This window comes from Vombatus ursinus, unplaced genomic scaffold (genome assembly GCF_900497805.2).
Source record: "Vombatus ursinus unplaced genomic scaffold, bare-nosed wombat genome assembly UNPS02014820.1, whole genome shotgun sequence".
Classification (NCBI taxonomy): domain Eukaryota; kingdom Metazoa; phylum Chordata; class Mammalia; order Diprotodontia; family Vombatidae; genus Vombatus; species Vombatus ursinus.
In genome coordinates, this window is record NW_020954598.1 from 25,366,980 (window position 1) to 25,392,007 (window position 25,028).

The 25,028-nt window shown below is 39.6% G+C and overlaps 1 protein-coding gene across 1 annotated transcript in view; it reads left to right on the top strand.

The window, feature by feature from the left end:
- Positions 1-19,868, top strand: part of SLC25A20 (solute carrier family 25 member 20) — a 38,222-nt gene extending 18,354 nt beyond the window's left edge. Inside the window, exons 3-9 of the mRNA XM_027837160.1 lie at positions 186-313; positions 5,327-5,417; positions 14,075-14,192; positions 15,475-15,547; positions 16,038-16,147; positions 16,785-16,909; positions 18,986-19,868. Coding sequence (XP_027692961.1) covers positions 186-313; positions 5,327-5,417; positions 14,075-14,192; positions 15,475-15,547; positions 16,038-16,147; positions 16,785-16,909; positions 18,986-19,048 — 708 coding nt within the window. The 3' untranslated portion in view covers positions 19,049-19,868. The remainder of the gene's footprint in view (positions 1-185; positions 314-5,326; positions 5,418-14,074; positions 14,193-15,474; positions 15,548-16,037; positions 16,148-16,784; positions 16,910-18,985) is intronic.
- Positions 19,869-25,028: the final 5,160 nt, after the last annotated feature.

The window sequence follows — 25,028 nt, forward strand, 5'->3', positions numbered from 1 at the left end:
ACCCTGAATCCAAATCATGGTTCTGCCATTTACTATTTGTGTGACCTTGGGCAAATCATATGACCCCAGTTAGCCTCAGTTTTCTCATCCAGAAGATGAGGAAGTTGGCCTAGATGACCTACTCAGAGGTCCCTTCTCATTCTCAGTCTAGAAGCTAAAATGCCTGTTTGCACATTGTCTTTCAGGGTATTCGAGGCCTTTACCGAGGAATGGCTGCTCCTCTTGTGGGTGTCACGCCCATGTTTGCTGTCTGCTTCTTTGGCTTTGGGTTGGGGAAGAGACTACAACAGAAGCACCCAGATGATGTATTGAAGTAAGTTCTTCAGGCCCACTGTATTAGACCCTGTGTTGAAGAAGAACCACGGCAGGGTGGGACATAGTCATTTGTTGGCTGTTTGTTTTTAAATGATGTATTTTACATATACTGCCTTGTTTCATTAATGGGAAAGAGTCCAGGCTAAAAACAGATCTTGTGTAATAAAGTTCAAGATTATGTATCTCCTGCCTTCTTTTGCAGAGGAGAGTTAGTACAGTGGGGCAGTGTTCACACTTAGCCACAGAATAATCCACCAGTAAAAGACACCTCACTGACGGTCATAGTTTGTCCCCAGGGCAGTCTCTGGATAGGTTCATGGGTAAGGAGGGAAGGTGATTTGGAAAGTCTGTCTGGAGGCAGCATGGTGTAGTGGGAAGAATACTGATGTGGTCTGTGAAGACCTGAGTTGTTTGAGTGGCTTTGCTGTGCTACTCACTGCATGTGCGATCTTGTGCAAGTCCCTTCACCTCTCTGGCTCTCATTTTTTTCCTCTATAAAATGAGGGGGTTAGACTGGATGCAGTGGTTTCCAAACTTTGGTCCAAAGTTCTACAAATCTTTATGTGTGCCAAGCTTTTTCATTTGGTGGCTTAGGGAATAGAGTGTGAGACTTAGAGTTAAGAGACCTGGATTCAAATCACCACTCAGCTACTTAGAAGCACTGTAATAGTAGATAAATCACTTTACCTTTTGAGGCTCAGTTTTCTCATTTGTAAAGTGGACATTTTGTACAAACTACCTTGCACAGCTATTATGAGGAAAACACTTTTGCCAACTTTAAACTGCTATGGCAACATAACTTTATTATTAAGTAGATATATGAAGGGCCTGTGATTTTTGTCAGTATGAGAACTTAAAAGATTTCAACTTGTCTGTAACTGATGATAGGATTTTTGAATTGAATGAGTGTCAGAAATGTTGAGTGGTTTGCTCATGGTCACCTGGCTAGTAAGTGGCAAAAGCCATATTTGAACCCAGGCTTTCCTGACTCCAATTCTAGTATACTATACTGCCTGTTATTATCATTATCATCATCATCATCATCATCATCATTATTCATTTTGTCATTATATATTTCTTGATCAATGTATTAATAGTCCAGCTACTCTAATATATATTAAAATACAAAATTTTTTGACTTTAAAAAATTGTGTTCTTAAACTCAAAAAAGTTGACAATTATTAGATGAGCTCTAAGGATCTTTTCATATGTTAAGTCCTGTGGTTCCATGATCTTTATTCTTGGAACCAAAGGTGAGTGTTCTTTATTGTCCTGCCTCCCAGCTTGTGAACTAGTGAGGAAGAAAGGGATGCTTTTATTCTTTCTCTATGCCATGCTCATATATGTTTTAACAATTTCTACATATGGATGAGATAGGTCAGCCTTGTTTTCCATCTTTTTGGAAAGTGAAGTTCAGCATGAGTCAGTGACCAAGTCAATAAGATTTCAAAGCTGACTGAGCCATTCTTGCTTCCAGTTCATTCTAACAAATATGTTTCCTAAGATGCTGTAAAGCATAGTTAAAAGAAATATTTTAAAGCTAGAAGGCATATGTAAGCTTTATTGTTAACTCCTATTTAAAATATTAATCCCTCCCCAAAAGGGTAGCCAGCCCTGATGCTCTGTCTTCTGTGGCAGTAGTAGGGAGCAGATGGCAGTAAGGAATGCTGGATTCCCTCTGACAACCCACATCTGTCACTGTGGGGCTCCCTGCTAGGCATCTGGCTCTGGCACCAGCAGGATCTCCTTTCAGATCTCTGGCCATGATCCTTAGCAAAAGGCCAGCTGGACTATGGATCCCAGTCAGAGATAAGACTCAGTCCCCTCCTCAGATGAGCACAAGCAAAAGAACCTGGCAACCTTGGTTATTATCATTGGACATTTGAGTCCTACAACCGGTACCTGCTCTCACATCTGTTTGGCTCAGTAGAATCCTTTTTACTTTTTCAAGAGTAATGTGCATAAGTTACTTAGGACTGATTTTCCAGAGGAAGCCACAGGTGTCCCAAGATTTCAGCCCCAAAGTACATCTGTAAGGGATACTTACAGCACTCTGTGAGTTCTGGGGCCAAAGGGCACAAAGTCTGCTTTGGCCTCAGGAGTCTGTCCTTTTATATTGTATCCATCCCTTCATCTTTCCATTTCTGAGTGCCCACTTTGTACCGAATCATGCACTGGGAGAAGTACAGCACTTAGAGAAGACACTATCCCTGCCTGCCCTTCTGCAGCTCAGAGGTCAATAGCATCTGCTGATTGATATCGTTAGAGGGTGATACACAAAGGCAGTAGTGAATTTAGAGAGATGTGGGAGACTTGAGTCTGTGGTCTTGCAGCACTTGAGCAATAACTCAGGTATATAAGCAACTAAAAATTGTTTCCTCACTTGACTCTATCAACACTTGCTTCCTAAAATGGAAATTAGATGTGTTGAACAGAGTAGACAGGAAGGTGGAGCCACCCTTTATGGGCTCTGCTTGCCCAGAAACAGATATCAGGAAGCAAAGGTGAATAAAGGCAGAAGCATTTGGCCTCTGGGGTCTATGGGAGGAATTATGCATACAAGATTTCTGAATGGGCAAGGGTTTGGTCAGTAAGGGGACTTCAATTAGGGTATTAGCGAGGCTAAACACCAGGATTGGCAGTAAATACACTTGAGTGTGAATCTCTCACTGATGGTCTGTAGCCACTCTCTCCTAATAGGTCTCAGACTTGCCTATCTCAGAGTTGGAAGGGACTTCACTGGACATCTGTTCCAACCTATCTCTTGTAGAAAAATCTGCTCTAGCATACCTAATCATCCATCCAACTTTTGGCTGGAGACTTCCATGAGGGGGAGCCTGAGGCAGTCTATTCCATTTTTGAATAACATTACATGTTAGGAACATTTTCCTGACCTCTAGCCTCAATTTTCTTTTTGTAACTTCTACCTGTGCCTTCCAGTTCTTCCCATTGAGGCCAATCAGAACAAGCCTTATCCCTCTTCCATGTGATAGTCCTTCAGGTACTAGAAGAATCCCTTTTTTTTTTTGTTAGGCTAAACCCCACAACTTCTTTGAACTGCTCCTAATTTGGCGTGATCCTAAGCCCCTTTACTATCCTTGTCACCCTCTACTGAACACACTCTACTGAACATCAGTGTCTTTCACAAACATTCATAACCTCTGGAGTATTTATAGTTAAAAGATGCAGGATCAGTTTGAGGCAGGCCATGCCAGCCAGAGTACCAGGCTTAGGATTCTGGTGCTACTGGATGTAGAATTCTGATTGGTCATTTTCATATTTTTGCTCAGGGTGGGATGGGTAAGTATGCTGTTCATTGGACATAGGCAGTGAGTACTGTAAAGTAATGAGTGATTTCCATAGGACCAATGAAAATTATTTGAATCACACCCTTTGTGTCTTACTCTTCTTATATCAGAGTGGAAGGTAAGGGATGCAAAGAGCTTCAGTCTTGGTGGTTGTCCCTGGACTCCATTATCTACTTGCTCTGGTGGTAGGCTAGTAGGAACCTAGTTAGCCTCATTATCACAATGATCAACATGTCACCTTACTTAGGAAAGGCACATTTTTCCTCTCCATACTGTGTGCTTCATGTAGTTCCATTGGTCCTCCCTTTGTAAGCAAGACATTTCCTTTCCTCCCTCTTGTCGTCACCACGTAAGCCACTGAATTCCCTACCATTCTTCTAGGTAGGCATACACCATTCCCAGATTCTAGGAATTTGCTTCCTCTTAGCTTTATTCCTACCTTCCTGTGTAAAGATCAGACTGTGACTCAGTAGCCATGGGTCCAAGCTTCAGCAGGTTAACTAGAGTTATACAATTTTCTGTGATATAGAGCTTATTCTGAAGTGGGCGGAGGGGAGAAGGTAGAGAAAGAGTTTAGAAGCTCAGTCCATTGTTGCTGAATCCCTAATCTCTAATCCCTAAATTGAAAATCCCCATTTCAAATAGGGATGGAGAGCTACTGCTACCCAACTGTTGTGCCAGCTGTGGATACCATTTGCATCAGATTCTTCTGGTTATACAATCCGTCAGGCTCACTGTGGCCAAGCAAAGGAGTTTTTCAGAAGTATTTCTCAAGCTACTATAGCTCTTGTTGTAATGTAACCAACTTCAGCTCTGTTCCTTGTTCCTACTAACCAGGCTCAAAGGTTGGTCTGAATAGGAATGGAAACTGAGCCAGACAGGAAGTCACCAAAAAGCCGCTACTGGAAAGGCAGTGACATAGTGGGAAAAGACTAGACTTGGGATGAAAAGAGTCCTGGGGTTCAACTCTTGCTTCCCACCCTTATGTGGTGGTTTTGTGACCAAGGCTTCTCTGAGCTTCTATTTCTCCATCTATAAAATGGGGTTAATGATACCTATTAAATTGATTTGCCAAAGTTATGACATCAAACAAGATAAACTATGTAAAGCACTTTTTTAACCTTAAAGCACGTCAGTTGTTGTTACTATGTTATTACCAATATTTTGGCCGTAGACAAAGCAAACCTGGAGATGCCATTGTGTGCTAAAGGTGGGCAGGCAGTTTTGCAGAATTAAAGACTGGTTCAGCTCCATCTACCTCCTTCCTGATAATGTGAGACAGCCATTATTCATTCCACACACCCTCAGTGCTAAACTGTTCAGACTTGGAGGGCAGAGTGTTCTCAGTTCCTTGGTGACCCTCAAAAGACAGCTTGTATCCATATTTAATGTCCATTAGGAAATGAGCCAAGATTACTTCTTAACCCAGACCTCCCACTCTTTTTGGTATGGAAGGCCACAGTGGTGCAAAACCTTCTTAACACTTTAGCTTCCTTGGACCTTGGGCCCTGGAAAAGCAAGACAAAAACAAACCAAAACCAAAACCTCAGCCTTCTAACTTTGCAATTATGGGTCCTCCAAATACCCTTTGCAGCTTTGTAAAGTACAGATGTTTGGGTATAAAGCTGCCTCATTTCTGGAATTTCCTACATCCTGTGTAGTTAATCACTGGCTCTTTACTACTCTTGTTTTTTCCACTCTAGTTATCCCCAGCTGTTTGCAGCTGGGATGTTATCTGGTGTGTTCACAACAGGAATCATGACTCCTGGAGAAAGAATAAAGTGTCTGTTACAGGTAAGCGGGAAGAAAGTATTCTGCTTTTCAGTTGTATAGCTTTTGTTTGCCATTTTTTAAAAGTCCCTCTATTCCTTAAATACCAGTGCTAGATACATGTGCAAAATGTTTTCAAGGTTTATAGGAATATGGGGACTTTTAATTATCTATCAGTCCATCAACATACATTCATTAAATGCCACCTGTATGCCAGGCACTATTGCTAGGTGTTAGAGATACAGACACAAAAATGAAATTATCCCTCTTCCCAAGGAGCTTACATGCCATTAGAGGATATAACATATACATATGTAGGTACAGACAAAAGAGAGAAAGTGTAATTTTAGGGGGAAGGTACTAGAAGTTGGGCTTAGGAAAGGCTTCATGTGCTGTAGAAGTTGGTACTTTAGCTGTTCTTTGAAGGAAATGAGGGGTTCAAAGAGACAGATGGAGGTGAGAAGAGAGTGCAGCCCAGGAACGGAAGTAAGAGATGGAATACCTTATGTGAGGATGAGTAAGAAGGTTAGTTTGGCTGGCCTGAAGTGTGTGTGAAGAGGTATGTAATAAGGATGGAAAGCCTGTATTGCATCCTAGATGGAATGGGGAGCCATTAGAATTTATTAAGTAGGAGAGTGACATAGTCAGACCTGCACTTAGGAAAATCTTTGGCAGCTGTGTGGGGAAAGACTTGAGGCTAGGAGACCATTCAGGAGGCTTTTGTAAATAATTTTGTAAGAGCTGATGAAGGCCTGAACTAGAGTGATGGCCATGAGAGTGGAGAGAAGAGGAAAGATGCAATATATGTCATAGAGGTAGAGACAACAGGATTTGCAGCTTATTAGCTATGTGGAGTTAGGCTAGCAAGGATAGCTCCAAGGTTTTGAACCTGGATGGTTGGAAGGTTGGTGGCACTTTTGATAGAAATAGGGAAATTTGGAAGGGAGTGTGTTTAGGTGGAAGTAATGAGTTATATTTGGAGTATGTTGAGTTTGAGGTGCTGTGGGACATCTAGCTCAAGTGTAAGAGAAGAATATTGATTGATCTTATTAGCAAGAAAGCAAGACAGACCTGTCATTCTCCACTTTAAAGCTGTATATCTTATTTAACCGATCAGAAAGCTAGAAAAACATTGCAGTGGATCGTACTTGAGAGAATGCTGGCCTCCCATTCCTGTGCTGCTCCAGCTATCCAAATCCTACCTTTCCTTTAACAGACAGCTCAAGACCCACCTTCTGCACAGTCTCCCTCTGCAGCAGTGCTTTTGATCTAATACTGAATTCTTTTATCATTTTTGTTGTCTTGAATTGTTTTTCAGTTTTTTAATATGTGTGTGTTCTGAGTTTCTAACTAGGCTCTAAGTTCTATAGAGGTAGGATCTATTTATCTTCTCCATCTATTGTACCTTCTGCGTGATAGTTACTTAGCTTGTGTTTGTTGAATGAGCGAATTGTTGACTGAAAAATCCCATGCTCAATTCCCTTGTGTGGAAAGTTACTGGTTAGGTATTTGGGGAAACACTTAAGGAGAAGCCCTAGCATAAAGACTTAATTTTTGTATTAAAAAGATAATAACTCTCAACAAGAAACAAATAAGCCAAATGAGGAATAAAATCTTAAATAACAAGGTAGAAGTAATTTAATGAACAAAAAGAAAAGCAAAAAAAAAAATTTGTGCTGCACATCTTTTAGGCTTGTCTAAAATTCTGAGACCTCTAACTTGTCTTTTCTTCTTTTTTTGTTTCTTTCTTCCTTTTCTTCCTTTTTTTTTTCTTGTAGTCAAGTTGTACATTGTGATTCTACTGCTTTCTGTTTGCATCACCTTTTATTTCCATACTTATTTATGTTTGATATTTATCATTTTTGTGGGATGTATTCCATTATGTTAACATAAATAGTTTATCTCCAATTACAAGAAAAGTTTATATCCTATTTTTTGTTATTACAGATAGAATGATTATAAATATTTCTGTACAGATAAGTCCTTTGTCTCCCTCCACACCCTTTTTAAAAATGTTCTGTGAGATAATGTCAGCAATGGGATCACTGTGTGGAAAGTACATTTTGTCATCTTGGTCTCCAGAATGTTTCTACCAGTTGATAGCCACTGAATGACATATTAAAATGCCCATTCTGACACAATGTTACCAACAATACATTTTTACAATTTTTCAATATTTTTGCCATTCTAGTGAGATATTTAATAAAGATAATTCAGTTGGGTTGATTCACTTTTTTTACACTTAATTTTTATTTTTTTTTCTCAATTGCATTAAATAAAAATTTTTAACATTTGTTTTTTAAAATTTTGAGTTCTAAATTATCTCCTGCCCTTCCCTGCCCCTTCCCTCAGCAGGCAAGCAATTTGATATAGATTATACATGTGCAGTCATGCAAAACATTAGCCATATTGCAAAAGAAAATATAGACCAGAAAACCAAGAATAATGAAGAGGGTAAAAAAAAAGTATGCTTCAATCTACATTCATACTCTGTCATTTTTTTTTTTCTGTGGAGAAGGATAACATTTTTCATCATAATTCCTTTGGAATTATCTTAGATCTTTGTGTTGCTAAGAATAGCTAAGTTATTCACAGTTGATCATTGTACAATATTGCTGTTACTGTTTCTGTTTCTGCTCATTGCACTTTGTATCAGTTCATGTAAGTCTTCTAGGTTTTTATGAAAGCATCCTGCTCATCATTTCTTATAGCACCATAGTACTCTTTTTTTTTTTTTTTTGGTGAGGCAGTTAGGGTTAAGTGACTTGCCCAGGGTTACAGAGTTAGTTAGTGCCAAGTCTCTGGTCTGAGACCAGATTTGAACTCAGGTCCTTCTGACTCCAGGGCCAGAACTCTATCCACTGCACCACCTAGCTGCCCCAACCATAGTACTCTTATCTCAAATTATATACCACAAATTGTTCAGCTATTCCTCAATTGGTGGGGCATCACCTCAATTCCTAATTGTTTGGCATTGCAGAAAGAACTGCTATAAATATATTTGTATATGTAGGTCCTTTTCCTTTTTCTTTGATCTCTTTGGATTATAGACCTAGTAGTGGTTTTGCTGGGTCAAAGGGTATGCAAGGTTTTATAGCCCTTTGGACATAGTTCCAATTTGCTCTCCAGGATGGTTGAATCATTTCATAACTCCACCAACAGTGTATTAGTGTCCTTATTTTTCCATATCCCCTCCAACATTTGTCACTTTCCTTTTCTGTCATATTAACCAATCTGATAGATGTGAGATGATATCTCATAGTTGTTTTAATTTGCCTTTTTCTAATCAGTAATGATTTAGAGCATTTTTTTCATATAGTTAGAGATAGCTTTGATTTCTTCATCTGAAAACTGCCTATTCATATCCTTTGACCATTTATCAGTTGAGTAATGACTCATATTCTTATAAATTTGATTCAGATCTCTATATATTTGAGAAATAAGACCTTTATCAGAGAAACTTGTAAAAAAATTAACCGTTTCCTACTTTCTTTCCTTCTGATCTTGGTTGCACTGGTTTTGTTTGTGTAAAAAAAATTTAATTTGCCGTAATCAAAATTAATCCATTTTACATCCTGTAATTTTCTCTAATTCTTGTTTGGTCATACATCTTTCCCTTATCCATAAATTTGACAGGTAACATATTCCATGCTTCCCTGATTTGATTATGATATCACCCTTTATGTCTCCCTTTATGTCAAATGTACCCATTTGACCTTGACTTAGTAGTGTGGGATATTGGTCTGTATCTAGTTTCTACCAAACTGCTTTCCAGTTTTCTCAGCAATTTTTGCTGGGAAAATAAGTCAAATAATGAGTTCTTGTTCCAAAAGCTTGGATCTTCGGGTTTATCAAACCCTGATTACTATGGCCATTTACTACTATGTATTGTGTATCTTATCTGTTCCACTGATTTACTCTACTTTTAGCTAGTACCAGATTGTTTTGATTATTACTACTTTATTTATTTGAGTATATATATTTTCTAAGTATAACATGATATCATCTACAAAGAGTGATAGTTGTATTTCCTCATTACCTATTCTTATTCCTTCTATTTCTTTTTCTTGTCTTATTGCTATAGCTAGGATTTTATTTCTAGAAAAATATTGAATAATCTTGGTGGTAATGAGCATTCCTGTTTCATCCCTGATCTTATTGGAAAGGCTTCTAGCTTATCGCCATTACAGATAATGCTTGCTGATGGTTTTAGGTAGATATAGCTTGTCATTTTAAGGAAAGCTCCATGTATTCTTGTGCTGTCCTGTGTTTTTAATAGGAATTCATGTCGTATTTTGTCAAAAGCTTTTTCTGCATCTGTTGAGATAATCATATGATTTTTATTTTAATTTTTTTTTGTTATTGATATAGTCAGTTATGCTGATAGTTTCTTTAACATTTAACCAGCTCTGCATTTCTGATTTAAATTCCACCTGGTCATACTGTATATCATCTTTGAGATATATTACTGTTATTATTACTTGCTAGTATTTTTATATAAAATTTTTACATCAATATTCATTAGGAAAATTGGTCTATAGTTTTCTTTCTCTGTTTTTGCTCTTCATGTTTTAGATATCACCACCATATTTGCATTGCCAAAGGAATTTGGTAGGAATCCCTCTTTGCCTATTTTTCCACATAGTTTATATAGTATTGGAATTAATTGTTATTTAAACATTTGGTAGAATTCACTTGTGAATCCATCTGGCCCTGGTGATTTTTTCTTAGGGAGTTCATTGATAGCTTACTCAATTTATTTTTCTAAGATAAGATCTGTTTCCTCTTCAGTTAATCTGGGCAATTCATATTTTTGTAAATATTCATCCATTTTACTTAGATTGTCAGATTTATTGACATACAGTTGGGCAAAATAGGTCCTAATAATTGCTTTAATTTCATCTTTCTTAGTGGTAAATTCACCCTTTTCATTTTTAATACTGGTCATTTGTTTTGGTTTTTTCCTTTAATCAAATTAATGAACGGTTTATCTATTTTATTATTATTATTATTTTTAAATAAAACTAGCCCCTAGTTTTCTTTATTAGTTCAGTGGTTTTCTTTCAATTTTATAAATCTCTCCTTTGGTTTTTCAGGATTTCCAATTTGGTATTTAATTGGGGATTTTTAATTTATTCTTTTTCTAGTTTTTTAGTTGCTTGCCCAATTCATTGATCTATTCTTTCTCTAGTTTATTGATGTAAGCATTTAGAGTTATAAATTTTCCCCTAAGTACTGCTTTGACTACATCCCATAAATTTTGGTATGTTGTTTCATTGTTGTCATTCTCTTTAATTAAATTATTGATTGTTTCTATGGTGTTTTTGATCCACTCATTCTTTAGGATTAGATTATTTAATTTCCAATTAATTTTTAATCCATGTTTCCACGGCCCTTTATTGAATATAATTTTTATTGCATTATGATCTAGAAAAGGATGCATTTAATGTTTCTGCTTTTTTGCATTTGGTTGTGAGGTTTTTATGCCCTAATACATGGTTAATTTTTGTGTAGGTGCTGTTTGCCACTGAGAAGAAGATATTCTTTCTACTCCCATTCAGTTTTCTTCAAAGGTCTATCATTTTTAACTTTTGTAAAATTTTATTCATCTTCTTAATTCCCTTCTTGTTCATTTTATGGTTAGATTTATCTAGTTCTGAGAGGGGAAAGTTGAGGTCCTCAGTAGTATAGTTTTACTGTCTGTTTCCTCCTGTAACTCATCATTTAACTTTTCCTTTAAGAATTTAGTTGCTATACCATTTGGTGCTTATATATTTAGTATTGATAATGCTTCATTGTCTATGGTTCTGTTTAGCAAATTGTATTTTCCCAGCTTATCTCTTTTAATTAGACCTAGTTTTGCTTTTGCTTTGTCTGAGATCATGATTGCTACCCTGGCTCTTTTTTTTTTTTTTAAACCTCAGCTGAAGCATAATAAATTCTGTTCCAGCCCCTTATTTTTGCTCTCTGGTGTATTGCTCTGTTTCAAGTCTGTTTCTTGGAACATATTGTTGGATTCTGGTTTTAGTCCATTCTGCTATCTCCGTTTTATGAGTGAGTTTATCCCATTCCCGTTCCCAGTTAGAATTATTAACTGTGTATTTCCTTCTCTCTCTTTTTAACACTTTTTAACCCTCCTCAAAAGTCTGCTTTGCTTCTAACCATTGGCTCCCTAAATTTGCCCTCCCCTTCTCTCGTCCCCTTCACCTCCTCACTTTTCTGTAGGGTAAGATAGATTTCTTTGCACAACTGAATGCGAGTGTTATTCTCTCTTTGAGCCAATTCCAATGAGAATAAGGTTCAAGTGTTGCTCACCACCTTACTCCTCTCTCTTTCCCTCCATTGTAAAAGCTCTTCTTTTTGCACCTCTTTTATTCTCCCAGTGCATCCTTCTTTTTCACCCCTTAATTTTACTTTTTTTAAATCATCCCATCATAATCAACTTACCCCTGTGCTCTCTGCCTACGTATACTCCTTCTAACTGCCCTAATAATGATAAAGTTCTTAGTAGTTAAAATTATCATCTTCCTATATAGGAATGTAAACATTTTAACCTTATTGATTCTCTTATGATTTCTCTTTCAGTTTTACCTTTTTATGCTTCACTTAAGTATTATATTTGAAAGTCATTTTCGGGGCAGCTAGATGGCGCAGTGGGTGGCACACCAGCCCTGAAGTCAGGAAGACCTGAGTTCAAATCCGGCCTCAGACCAAACACTTGACACTTACTAGCTGTATGACCCTGGGCAAGTCACTTAAACCCAATTGCCTAAAAAAAAAAAAAGAAAAAAAAAAAGTCATTTTCTATTCAGCACTGGTCTTTCCATCAGCCGTGCTTAGAAGTCTTCTATTTTGTTAAATATCCATTTTTCAGCCCTGAAGGATTTTACTTAGTTATGTTGGGTAGTGATTCTTGCTTATAATACTAGCTTCTTTGTCCTCTGGAATATCATATTCCAAGCCTTCCAGTCTTCTAATACGGAAGCTGCAAAATCTTGTACGGTCCTGACTCTGACTCCATGGTAAATGAATTATTTCTTCATGGTGTGCTTGCAATATTTTCTCCTTGAGCTGGGAGCTCTGGAATTTGACTATAATATTCCTGGGACTTTTCATTTTGGGATCTCTTTCCCAAATTGGTAGAGTTTTTCAGTTTCTATTTTACCTTCTGGTTCTAGGATATCAGGGCAGTTTTCCTTGATAATTTCTTGAAAGATGATGTCCAGGCTTTTTTTTTTTAAATCATAGTTCTCAGGTAGTACAATAAATTCTTAAATTATCTCTCCTTGTTCCATTTTTTCCAGGTCACTTGTTTTTCTGGTGAGCTGTTTAACATTTTCTTCTATTTTTAAAAATTCTTTTTATTTTGATTTATTTTTTCTTGGTTTCTTATGGAGTCATTTGTTTCCACTCTCCCAATTCTCATTTTTAAGGAATTATTTTCTTCAGTAAGCTTTTGTGCCTACTTTTACCAATTGGCCAATTCTGGTTTTTTAGGTATTGTTTCCTTTATTAATTTTTTTGTGTCTCTTTGACCAGATTGTTGACTCTCTTTTCATAATTTTCTTTCATCATTTTCATTTCTTTTATCACTTTTTACTTTACCTCTGTTATTTGATTTTTAAAATATTTTTTGAGCTCTTCCAGGAATTCTTGTCGGACTTGTATCCAATTTACATTTTTTCTTTGTGGCTTTGCTTGTAGTTGCTTTGACGTTACTGTCTTCTTTCCTGTCTTCACAGTTATTTGTTATGGTCGTGTTTTTTTTTTGTTGTTGTTGTCTGTTGATTTTTCTATCCAATTTCTTGACTTTTAGCTTTATGTTAAATTTGGATTCTGCTCCTGGAGTGGAGGGGGCACTGCCCCATCCTTCAGGAATTTTTTGCTGCTGTTTTCAGAGTTAGCTCTGGAGGTCAATATGTTATTGGTGCTTCCGAGGTGGTGTTATCTAAGGAGAGGTGTGGTCCCTGGTCTTCTGACCTGTTTGCTGGTCTTTACCCAGGAAGAGAAAGAGACCTTTTTCTCCCGTAGCCACCAGTGCTAGCATTCCTTCTGTCCCTGGGACGGTGACCAGGTTCCACACCCTCCTGCAGCCACAATTGCTAGTGCTTCCCTCTGCCTTGGAGTTGAGACTAAGACCCTGCTCCCCTGTGAACAACCACAGGCACTCCTCTTTGCCCTCGAATTACTACCAAGGCCCCTGCTCTCCTGTAGCCACAAGGGCTCTCATTTTCTTTCGCCCTGGAACTGTGACCCAGAACTACATATAGGCAATGCAACAGAGTCTTGAACCTAGTGCCAGCAAAGACTCCCCTGCTATCCTTCCAACCAGCTGTCTGACCCCCCACTGTCTATGGGCCAAGAGCTCCGAAGTTGCTGCCGCCACCAAGGCAGCCACCTCCCAAGCACCCTGTGATGCTCCCTCCAGGCCTGACCACCACCCTGGTGAGATAGAACTTTCCTGCTGACCTCCTAAGTGTTCCTGGGCAGGAAAATTTTTTCGCTCAACCTGTTGTCAGTTCTGCTGCTCCAGAATTTGATGTGAGGTAGTATTTTAGAGTTATTTGGAGGGGACTTTGGGAGGGCTCAGCTAAGTGCTTCTCTTTGCCACCTTGGCCTTGTCTCTGGGTCGATTCACTTTTGATAATCTGATTTTCTTGCCTCCCCCTCCCCCCCCTCAGATTCAGGCTTCTTCAGGAGAAACAAAATACACTGGTGCTTGGGATTGTATCAAAAAACTGTATCATGAAGCTGGAATAAGAGGCATTTACAAAGGAACTGTGCTTACGCTCATGCGAGGTAACCACTGGGGATTACCCTTCCAGAATATGCAGAACTGCCATGAAAATATATCTTGCACTAAAAGAAGGCATAAGTTGGGATTTTTTAATCCCCCATTTCTGCTAGGATATAAAGCTTATTTTTCATATTTAAGATGGAATCGGCTATAAGCAGCAGTAGCTTCTGTGCCTTGAATTGGGAACATATCTTTAGAAAATATCAAAATAGGCAATAGGTCAGCTGAGCTAAGAGTGTATGATGTGGATTTAGGGATAGTGCATAGGCAGGTCTGTTGGATACTGATGGACAGCCTTGTCCCATAACGGATGGGGAGTACCACAGGGCTGAGCATTGCCAGCAACCCTCCGTGTGGTGTCTTTGCAGACTCTTCATGGAGGAGACTGCAGGAGCTGGGATGGGAAAGGAAGTGATGAACAGAGATCTCCTGGGGAAAAGAGCAGATCCTTAGGTTGAGATTATGATGTGGCAGAGAAGGTAAAGTAGAGGAGGTTGGACTGTGTTGTACAGGGGGGATTTCTTGGTTGATGTGGGTGATGGAGTGGATCTGCTCCTCCCACCCATTCAAGACTTTGTAGCAGGGAACGAGTCTTGTGGTATTCCTGAGAAAATCTTAGGAGGATCCCTGTACTGAGCTTTGAACGATTTACCATTTGGGGGTGGAGGGGTGGAGGGGGGGGTAAGAAAAACTAAATGAATTTTTTAATGTACTTTAAAATAATGACAAGACAAATTTTTGTAATCATTCAAATTGAATATTGATAATCTAGCAAAAACCCAAACAAAATCAGTCTAGTTTATGGATTCAGAAGGTAAAACTACTTTTTCCAATTGGTCTTTTAGGTGATAACCTAAAAGTACTCTAATACTTTTTAATATTCTTCATTTCTTCATTGTGGATGCTCCCTCAGATACCAACCCCGCTCTGTGCCTTAGTAGATAATTTCTTTTTTTTTTTAATAATAGATTTGTATTGATATCTTTTTTTTTACATTGCCTAGATTTCCCTTAAATTCCTTCTTCTCTCTCCTCTAAGAGAACAGTCCCTTATAATAAAGATTTTATTTTAAAAAGAAAAAAAGGAGGAAAAAACCCTCAACAAAACCATAATTGTACATCCATGGACCACCCTCCTACCTCTGCCTCTGCAAAGGGATGGAGGGAGATGTCTTTTCATATTTTTTTTTGAGGGCCAATTTTTTAACCATACACTCTTAAATTCAAGAATATTAGCTAGTTTTGCTTTATTTTTCTTAGCAAGTATCTTTCTTGATACAAACAGATGTTCCTGCCAGTGGGATGTACTTCATGACTTATGAGTGGCTGAAAGATCTCTTCACTCCAGAAGGCAAAAGGTAAGTAGAAGCTTCCCTAGGAATTGCTGCTCTTAACTTAGGAAAGAACTGAAGTGTAAGGGAAATACGTGGCCTTCTAAGACTAGCTCCATTTCTTCTCTGGATAGTAAGTGTGGAGTTCTTGACCTCCTGTTCTTCTTTTATTCATTGACTTCAGTAGGCCAGGATTAATACACATTGGGACTGTAATGGGTGATTCAGCCATGTCTGAACAAAAAAGAAACTACTTCTTAGCTGCATTTTTCCCATTCCTGCAGCTTACTGCCTTTCTTGAGGTTGCCTCAGAAGTGAATAGGGAGCACTCATCTTTATCTTGCAGCTGTTACTATTTTCACCTGAGGCCACAGTCCAGGAAGGCCTCTCCAATACCTGTTCTTGTACCTGCTTTTCCTCCTCCTTCCTCTACAAGGCAGATCTACTTGGTGCTCTCAGCTCACACAGCCTTTCTCTTTCTCTTAACCATCCTCTTACAATGGTTTGTTCTCTGCAGTGTTAGTGAACTCAGTGCCCCTCGAATCCTGGTGGCTGGAGGCTTTGCAGGAATCTTCAACTGGGTTGTGGCTATCCCTCCGGATGTGCTGAAGTCCCGCTTCCAGACTGGTGAGAGAGAATCAGGCTGACAGAGTGGGGAGTTGACCCACAAGGCTTCCACATGTGTTTCATCCTTTGCTTTTGATCCAAAGACTTTTCTTGAAGATAAAAGCTATTGCAAGTACAGTCAGTTCTCTGCTAATTGGTGGAATCTCCGCAGCAATGCTTAAATCCCTAGCTGGATTCCCCATTAGCCTCCAAGATAGACCTAAGACAGTGTGTGCACCAGGAATGTAGTCTCATTGTGATGTCAGCCTGGGTAAAGAAAAAAATTAGAAGATAAATCTACTTTTCTTCCAAAACTTAAATCATATGTAGTACCACATTTGAAAGACAAACAGAAAATGATTTGTGAATTATTCAGCCACTGCCCCTTTCTATTTGTGTCAGGTTGGGAGGTCAGTACTGGATCAGCAGACAAGATAAAAGATGTGTTTGAGGAATTAAACACCTAATTCAGTCTATCTCCCTAAAGTTTCAGCCTTTTTTGGAACACTGCTGTGTTCCCCAGTGACATATGCTAGTGTCCTGAGCCACTGCTGATGGACCCCCCTCTTCACTCACCTGTGTCAGTAATATTGTGTGGGCTCAAACAGTGGTCCCAGGTAACTTTATAAAGTCTTAGTTGCCTATTTTGCTCCAACAGCTCCACCTGGAAAATATCCTAATGGGTTTCGAGATGTGCTGAGAGAGCTGATCCGAGAAGAGGGTGTCGCATCCCTGTATAAAGGTTTTACTGCTGTAATGATCCGTGCCTTCCCAGCAAATGCTGTAAGTATAAAATAATAACATGAGTTGCTTACAATTCTATAGAGCTTGAAGATTTACAAAGTGTTTTCAACAGTCTTGTGAGATAAATAGTGCAAGGGTTATTGATGCCATTTTTAAAGATAAAGAAACTGAGGCTTTGAGAACTGAAATGACTTGCTGCACATCACATAACTAGTAAATGTCAGAAGGAGATTGGAACCCAGGTGTCTTCATTCCAAGTCCAAAGCTATTCCCATGACACTACAATGTCTATATAATAACTCATATTTATATAGCTCTTGAAATTATACAAAGCAGCCAGTTCACAACAAACAATAGTGTAAGAATTATTCATCCCATTTTATAGATGAGGAAACCAAGGCTAGGAAGTAGCAGATATGAAGTATGAACCCATGTCATCCTCTGTGCCTCACCTAAGGCTCCTGCCATTCTGCAAGCTAGGGACCAGACAGCATGGGGCAGGCAAAGCAGCTAACTCAGAGGCAGGTGTTGCCTTCTTCCTGATTTCAGACTCTTGTGCTCAATCCCTTTATTATATAATTATCATTGAAACCTGCCTTCTTGGTCCTCAGGTAGAAAAGGGAAGTTGCATCTTTAGGTTTTGAAATTCTGCATCCTGCTTAGATTTCAGAGAATATTTGTTCTACCCATTGTGGCTGAACAATTACCATTCCCCATGGGGAGCTAGGGCTTTCCATGTCCCTGGGTACCTATACTATTTGAATTCTGTAGAAATTTAGGGCACTGGCTCCTCACATGTGTACTGGGGCACAGGGGCATCCCATTCTGTCCTCTGGACTCTGAATCATCTTGAGCTTACATCTCCACACTGGGAATTAACTGGCCTCTTTAGTCATAAACTGGCTTTGGAAGAGAAGCTCTTAGCAAAGGGGCAGTGATTCCTTGTACTCAATGTTGGGAATGTGAGAGTCACTAAATGTTAGAGTTGGAGACGATGATGCAGCCCACCATCCTCATTTTGTAGCAGAGGAAGCTGACCAATGAGGGGAAAGATTTTCCTGAGTCATAACTAGCTAGTTATATGGCCAAGCCAGAACTTGGACTAAGGCATTCTGATTGCTTGTCTATTATGCTACCTCACCTGTCCCTATGCTGACCAGTGTACAACTTTCGTTTCATTATTTGACAGAAAGAGGGGACTACTTCTCTGCCTTGAGTAAGAGCTCTGAATTTGTTTGGTGTCATGGACCCCTTGCACAGTGTCTGGTGAAACTTTCTCAGAGTCACATTTTTAAATGCATAAAATAAAATACATGAGATTACAAAGGAAATCCATTATAATGAGATGGATTTATTATTAAACATTAAATTAAATTAAAATTAAATATTAAAAAAACACAAGTTCACAAACCGAAGGTTGAGCTCAGAAATTGACCAGCTGGCTGGCTGCAGCTTTAATAAGCATTAATTAAGCACCTATTCATACATAGCAGTCCTTATGCTCAGCCCTTGAGATGCAAAGAAAGGTGAAGAAAAAATTAAAAAAAAAAATAAACCCCAGTTAAGTTGTCAACTAGATTTTTTGGGTGTGTACTATGTTAGATGCCTGAGAATCAAAAATGAAAATAAATAACAGCCCTTGTCTTCAAGGAGCTTATATTCTTCTAGACTGAAGCAATAGGAGAGATTGTCAAATAAGAAGTTATTATCTGAGAGCGAAATTTCAGTGTTGAGGTTACGGAGGTGGCACAGTCACAGATGGTGGTAAGACCTAGGATATGACCACCTCTGTTGGGGTGCCATGAAGATGTAGGTCATGGGAACTAAAGTTGTTGATTTGGTTTCCTGGCTCCCAAGTGGTAGACAATAGGGAGCTGTGAGACTGTGGATAGATTGACTGTTGGGAAATATGTCTGTGGCTACTCTACTGACTTGATAGAGTTATTTTATTTTAATAGCAGTAACACTGATTGAGCCCTTTCTGCTTTGGAGAGGTTCCTGAATTTAATGGATTTCCCTTTAGCTGTAGCAGGGGAGGATGATAGAGAGCTAGTCTCCACATAATGTGGGGAATCACTACTCTCCTAATACCCTTTCCATCTCTTTTTTTCCTAGGCCTGTTTCCTTGGCTTTGAAATTGCCATGAAGTTCCTTAATTGGATTGCACCTAATATATGAAACTCAGAAATCTTAAATCCTCCAGACAAAGGGAGGAGGTGTACAGTGACAAGGAAAGGGGCAAGACTGAACTCAACTTGGCAAGAATCTGCATATTGGTGGGGGGGAAGAGAATGAAGAAGTAAGAATGCTTAATGAACTTTGTATAACTTATGCCTTAAAGACATCCTTTGGCTGGTACAATGTGGCCATTTTGAAACTTGAATTCAGTCTTGGTGATTTAAGGAGATTTCATAAGGCTTTGGAGGTTGAAGTCAGTAGCTAGCCTCAAAACAGAATCTATTTTGCACTTATGCCATCCCTAGCCAACTTTTACAAACCTGCTATGTAGGACATCTTCCTCAGTTCCGGAAGGGCCGTGAATCACTAACAGTACCAGAGACCTATTTTTAATACCAACTAACCTTCAGTTGAGAGACTGTTCAAACACTAGTTGATGAACACAATTCTCAGGACACCTTTTAACCTTCGGTTGTACATGTTGAAATGTGACAGTAGTTTACTGTCTCCATTTGTGCTGTCTTTGGATGTATATTTAAGAGCATATTGCTAGCTTGTCAACACTGGGGTTTTAATTTTGTGTGTCATTAATCGAGAAGTGGAATAAAATAGCCTAATTCTGGTAGGATTGTGTGGGAAAGTGTCCTCTTTCCCAACCAACTCCCACCCTATAACTAGGACAATTTTGAATCAACAATCGAGTCATGGAATTGGTGAGGATAAATTGAGTGTGTGGGAGAACTCCTTCTACACACTTTCCTCTGTGGTGAGGGGATCCTCTTTTATCAGGAAATAATAAATACCTTTTTTTTTTCTCTGACTTTTGTTCTTCTGACTGTGTACTTATTAGCTGGCAACCTGTCAGCTGGCTGATGCCAGGGACTAATGAAAGCAGCTGCTGAGTCTCCCCTTGACCTTCAGACCCTGGTCTAGTCCTTCTACCTCTGTGAGGAGCAGTTTTTCTGAATCCCATTTTGCCCCTGCTAGCAGAGGGAGGAGAACTTGATTGCCTGCTAGTGTTTCCACTTGGTTATTTCATAGGATCAGATTCAGAACTGCAAGGGACCTTAGAGATCACCTAGCCCAACTCCCTCATTTTACAGGTAAGAGTATTGAGGCACAGAGAAGGCTAGTGACTTACATAAAATCACAAAGTTAGTGGCAAAGCTAAGATTGCCATTTAGGCCCTTTGACTCCACATCCAGTGCTCTTACCACTATGTTCCATTGCCCCACATCAGGCTACCATCTTCAGCTAATTAGAAGTGAGGCCTTATGGGCAGCTAGGTGGTGCAGTGGATAGAGTACCGGCCCTGGATTCAGGAGGACCTGAGTTCAAATCCGGCCTCAGACACATAACACTTAACTAGCTGTGTGACCCTGGGCAAGTGATGCCTTGGCTTTATCTCCCTCAAGCAAAGTAGCTTCAGTTTTGCTCCCCGGCCACAGTCTGCACCTTTCTGCAAAATGCTTTCAATTCAATACACATCTTGCTAGTCCTTGGTGGTGTTCTTGTTCTGTCTGTGAATTATTTGTTGATAGAGTTCGAGGCCAGAAACTCTGAAATCAACTAGTTCCTATCTCTGGCTTCTGCCTCTAGTGGGAAACTCTCCCTGTAGCTCTTCTTGGCTTTACCAGGCCCCCTGAGAATGCCTGTGGGTGGGGGCTTTTCCCGAAACCACTGCTTTTTCCCAGCCGATGTTGTTAGGTCACTTGTATTCAAGCCAAATGCCAGCTTTATTCCATGTCCCAGAACTATTTCCTGGGAGAGTTGGGTCTGAAGTCTATTTAGACTTTTTCCAGCTGACAGCTGAGTTATTTGCTCTGGAAGACAATGTGTGAATGTGAAATGTTTTGCAAACCTTAAGGCACTATTTAAATGTGACCCACCACCACCACCACCATCATCATCATCATCATCATCATCATCATCATCATCATCATTACATTATAAAAGAAAGCATTCACAATCCTCAGATAGAGCAGCTTTTTGCTGCTTTGGGTGCTTGATGGATGTTAAGTCTAAAAAGGAAAGCATTCTGAGGCCAACTCTGAATGACATCAAGCAGATGGAAGGAGTAACTTCTCCCAGGCCTTTGGAGCAGAAGCTTGCTTTTTATAACTGCACTCTAATGCTAGTTAGAGATATTTTCATTCTCTTCCTTCAGGAGGGGACTTGCCACCTCCCCAGCTTCTGTCACCCCCCAGACTGTCTCAGCTAGAATCCAGACAGCGATTGTAAAGGCAACAGTGTAGCAGTTAAAGTCTGGCAAGTGATAGAAGATGAATGAAACTGGGTTAAGATTTAGTAACAATTGAAGGGTCAGCAGCTTTCTCTTCCTAAGGGACAATGGCCTGTTTGTTTAAAGCAGTCCTGTTTTTATGCCAGGGCAACCACACTGATTCTCATGCAATCTTCTAATGTCAGTTGGGATGAGGTGTCATGTCACAGAAAGAGTGTGAGACTTGGAGTCAGGAGACCTGGGTTTGAATCTCAGCTCTTTCACTTACTAGCTATTGACTTTAATTAACTGACTTGAGAAGTCAGGCCAAAAGAGAGGGAGAAGGGAGGGATGCCCAATTTATTTTGGTATTTCTTTTGAGGGCCCTGTAGGGTAGAGGGTACTAAGACTTGAAGAGGCTTGGTGAGATTCTCACTATTCAAGGCATGTCATGATGAGCCAGCCCCCTCCCCCTAATGACCTTCTCATTGCTGGATCTGCCCCAGGCATGTGCTTCCAGACTCTCTTGCTCAAAGAACCTTTACCCTTAGCCACAAGGGGCGGAGAATTTTGGCTGGTACTTCATGCCTATCAGCTTTCCAGGCAGGAGTGGAGCTGGCTACCAGTTGGTGCCACCTACCATGATTTATTGATGGTTCTCCTATATAGGGCAATGGGTTTGTGTGTGTGTGACATGAGGAATGTGACCAAAGGAGACAGGATTAATTTGGTCTGATCTGGGGCGGGTCAGAGAGAGCAGAAGTACAGATGTCCTTATATTTCTGGGAAGTCCCAGGACTGGATAAATATGTGCAGTTTTATGTGAATTCCTCCCCAAATGGAAATTCATTAAGGATGCGGGAAAAGCTGTAAATCAAAGGCTCCCTATTCCTCTTCTTCTCACCTTTTGTCAGAAAATGCTGTGGGGGTCCTCTGACTAGTCCATCCATTTATTTATTCAACTGTTGCTTATTATATACATGATATGTGTGGGGCAGATACAGATATTAATATCCATCATTTGTCTATATAGCATTTACTTTAGAAAGTACTGCACCCAAATCTTTTGATGTTGACAACCACCCTGTGAGGTAGGCAATAGAGTTAGTTTTATCTCGTTTTACAGATGAGTATAAGACTAGGTGAAATGAAATGACCTGCTCTAAAATCTTACAGTTAATTAGGGGCAGAGTCATGATGAAAACTACCCCAGAGAGATCAGACCATTGTACAGGTGGTATCATGGAAAGAGAGATGGCTTTTAAGTCAGAGTAACTGGATTCAAATCCTAGCCCTTCCACTAGCAACCTATGTTACCTTGGGCAAGTTACTTAACCTCATGTTACTCATCTGTAAAATAAAGGAGTTGGACTGAATGACCTCTGAGATTCTTTTTAGCTTTAAATCTATGATCCTGTGAGGGAAGGCCATTCCTTCGCAGATGGAGTCAGGGAAGACTTACATATGAATTGCCTCTAAGCTGTACTTCCAAAGACACAGCTAGCCTTTTGCAGCCCAGTGTACTTCCAAGGAGGTGAACCAAAATATCAAAATGGTAGGTCAGGGGCTTGGGCATAGGATGGCCAGTTTTACCATATGGCATCTAAAGCCACTGCTGCCCAAAGTTAGCCCTAGAGATGTGAATAGGAGACCACTGTCCCCTATCCTCCCTTGAGAACTGACTGGGTTGCTGTGATCATGCCATACCAGGAAGAGCGTGCCACTCATGAGAAGCTGACACTTGTTAGTCCTAGCTCCAAAGCCTGTTACTAATAGCATTTAGGAACTGGGTAGCTTGGTGCTTTTTTTAACTATGATGCAAGCCTCTCAACTGTCTTTCCATGTCAGAATGCTCCAATCAGCTGAACATACCATACAGCTTAATGCAGATGTATTATTTGATCCAAAGACCTCCACCATGGTTTGGAGCTGATTTTTTTTTCCTCAGAAGGAGACTGTTTCTATGTTTACTTCTCAGTCATCTCTGTTTATGAATATGTGGTTTGGGGGATGATAAAAGGATGATGACAGCTCTAAGGGATAAACGTCATTTTCATGTTTTACTAGCCTCAATGATGAAAAATAATAATAAAAGCCTTTCTCATTTATAAGCTTTCCAATTCCTCTTTGATAATCATTTTATCTGAACATGAAGCAACACTATTTGATAAGAGTCTTGGAGTGTTAGACCTGAAGTCTAGAGAGCTAGATCTGAATTCAAATTCCAAAATTTTCTAGCTATGTGGACAGATCTCATTTTCCTGAGCCAGTTTCCTGGTTTCTAAAAAGTGGGAGTTCATTAATATTGACAAGTAAAATTATCACCATCTTACAGATAAGAAATCCGAAGCCTAGTAATTTGCTCAGAATCACACAACTAATACATGATGGAGCTGGGATCTATACCCAATCTCCTGACATTTAGTTCAGTGTTCTTTAAACCTCTCCATCAATTTATTAAGCACCCACTATGTGCCAGGCACTATGCTAGGTGTAGGAGATAACTTCTCCAAAAGTGAGGTATTGAGGAGGTGCTAATCAGGTCAACTGATCTGAATATGGGGATGAATGAGATTGAAGGATGACTTCTGGATTTGTGAATCTTGGTGACTGGAAGTTTGGTGGTGTCCTTGACAGAAATAGGGAAGTTAGGAGGAGGGATGTGTTTAGGAAAAAGAATTCTGTTTTGGACATACTGAGCTTGAGAGGCCTATGGAAACAAATGAAACCATCCAGAGAGGATGTTCAGAGAGAAGAAAAGAGAGCACAAGATGGAGCCCTGGGGTGCACCTACCCTACACTATAGCAGAACAAAACATGGGTCATGTCCTTTGAAAGAAACCAAAAAAGATCATTCTGATAGACTGGAAGAGATTCAGGACAAAGCAGTGTCATTGAAACTCAGGGAAGAGAGAGTATGTAGAAACTAGCAAGTTCAAGAAAGATGAAGACTTAAAAAAAGGCCAGTGATTTAGCAATAAAGAGATGATTGGTAAATTTGGAGAGGGTAGTTTTGGTTGAGTGGTGAGGATGGGAATCCAGAATACAAGGGGTTGAAAAAGTGGGGGCAGCTTTTTTTTTTCTAGTAGTTTGACACTGAAATGGAGGAGAGATATATAGGATGATAACATGAAGGGATACTCACATTAAAAAAAAAGATTTTATATTTTAAAGAATATGGAGGATGTGGGTTATGTTTGATGCTATCAGGGAAGGAGTCAGTAAATAAGGAGAAGATGAAAATCGGGGACTGAGTGATGACTGAAAAGGCAAACTCCTGGAAGAGACAGAAGGGGATTAAGGCAATGGCACAAATAGACAATTAACATTAGCAAGAAGGGCTGCCTCATCCCCCCCAAGGATGGGGGTGGAGTATGATGCCAGGGTGATTTGAAATGTGGAATTGAAGAGGAAAGAGAGTTCTTGAAGGATGGATTTCATTTTTTCAGTGAAGTATAAGGGATAGTCCTCTACTAAGAAGGAAGAAGAGTAGTGTAGGAGGTTTTGAAGGGAAGATTTGAATCAGTCATTCACAGCTGTCACAGAATAGAAGGTCAGTAAAGCAAATGTGAAAAGATTGCCTTGCTGCAGTGATGGTCCAGTTGACTCTGTGCAGAAGCTAACTGTATCCTTAACATCATACAGGGTTGAATGCACTCTGGTACATGAAGCATTTAAACAAAAATGATTACACATTTACTAAGTATCAATCAATCAATGTTTATTAAGCACCTACTATGTGCCAGGCATTGGCTAAGC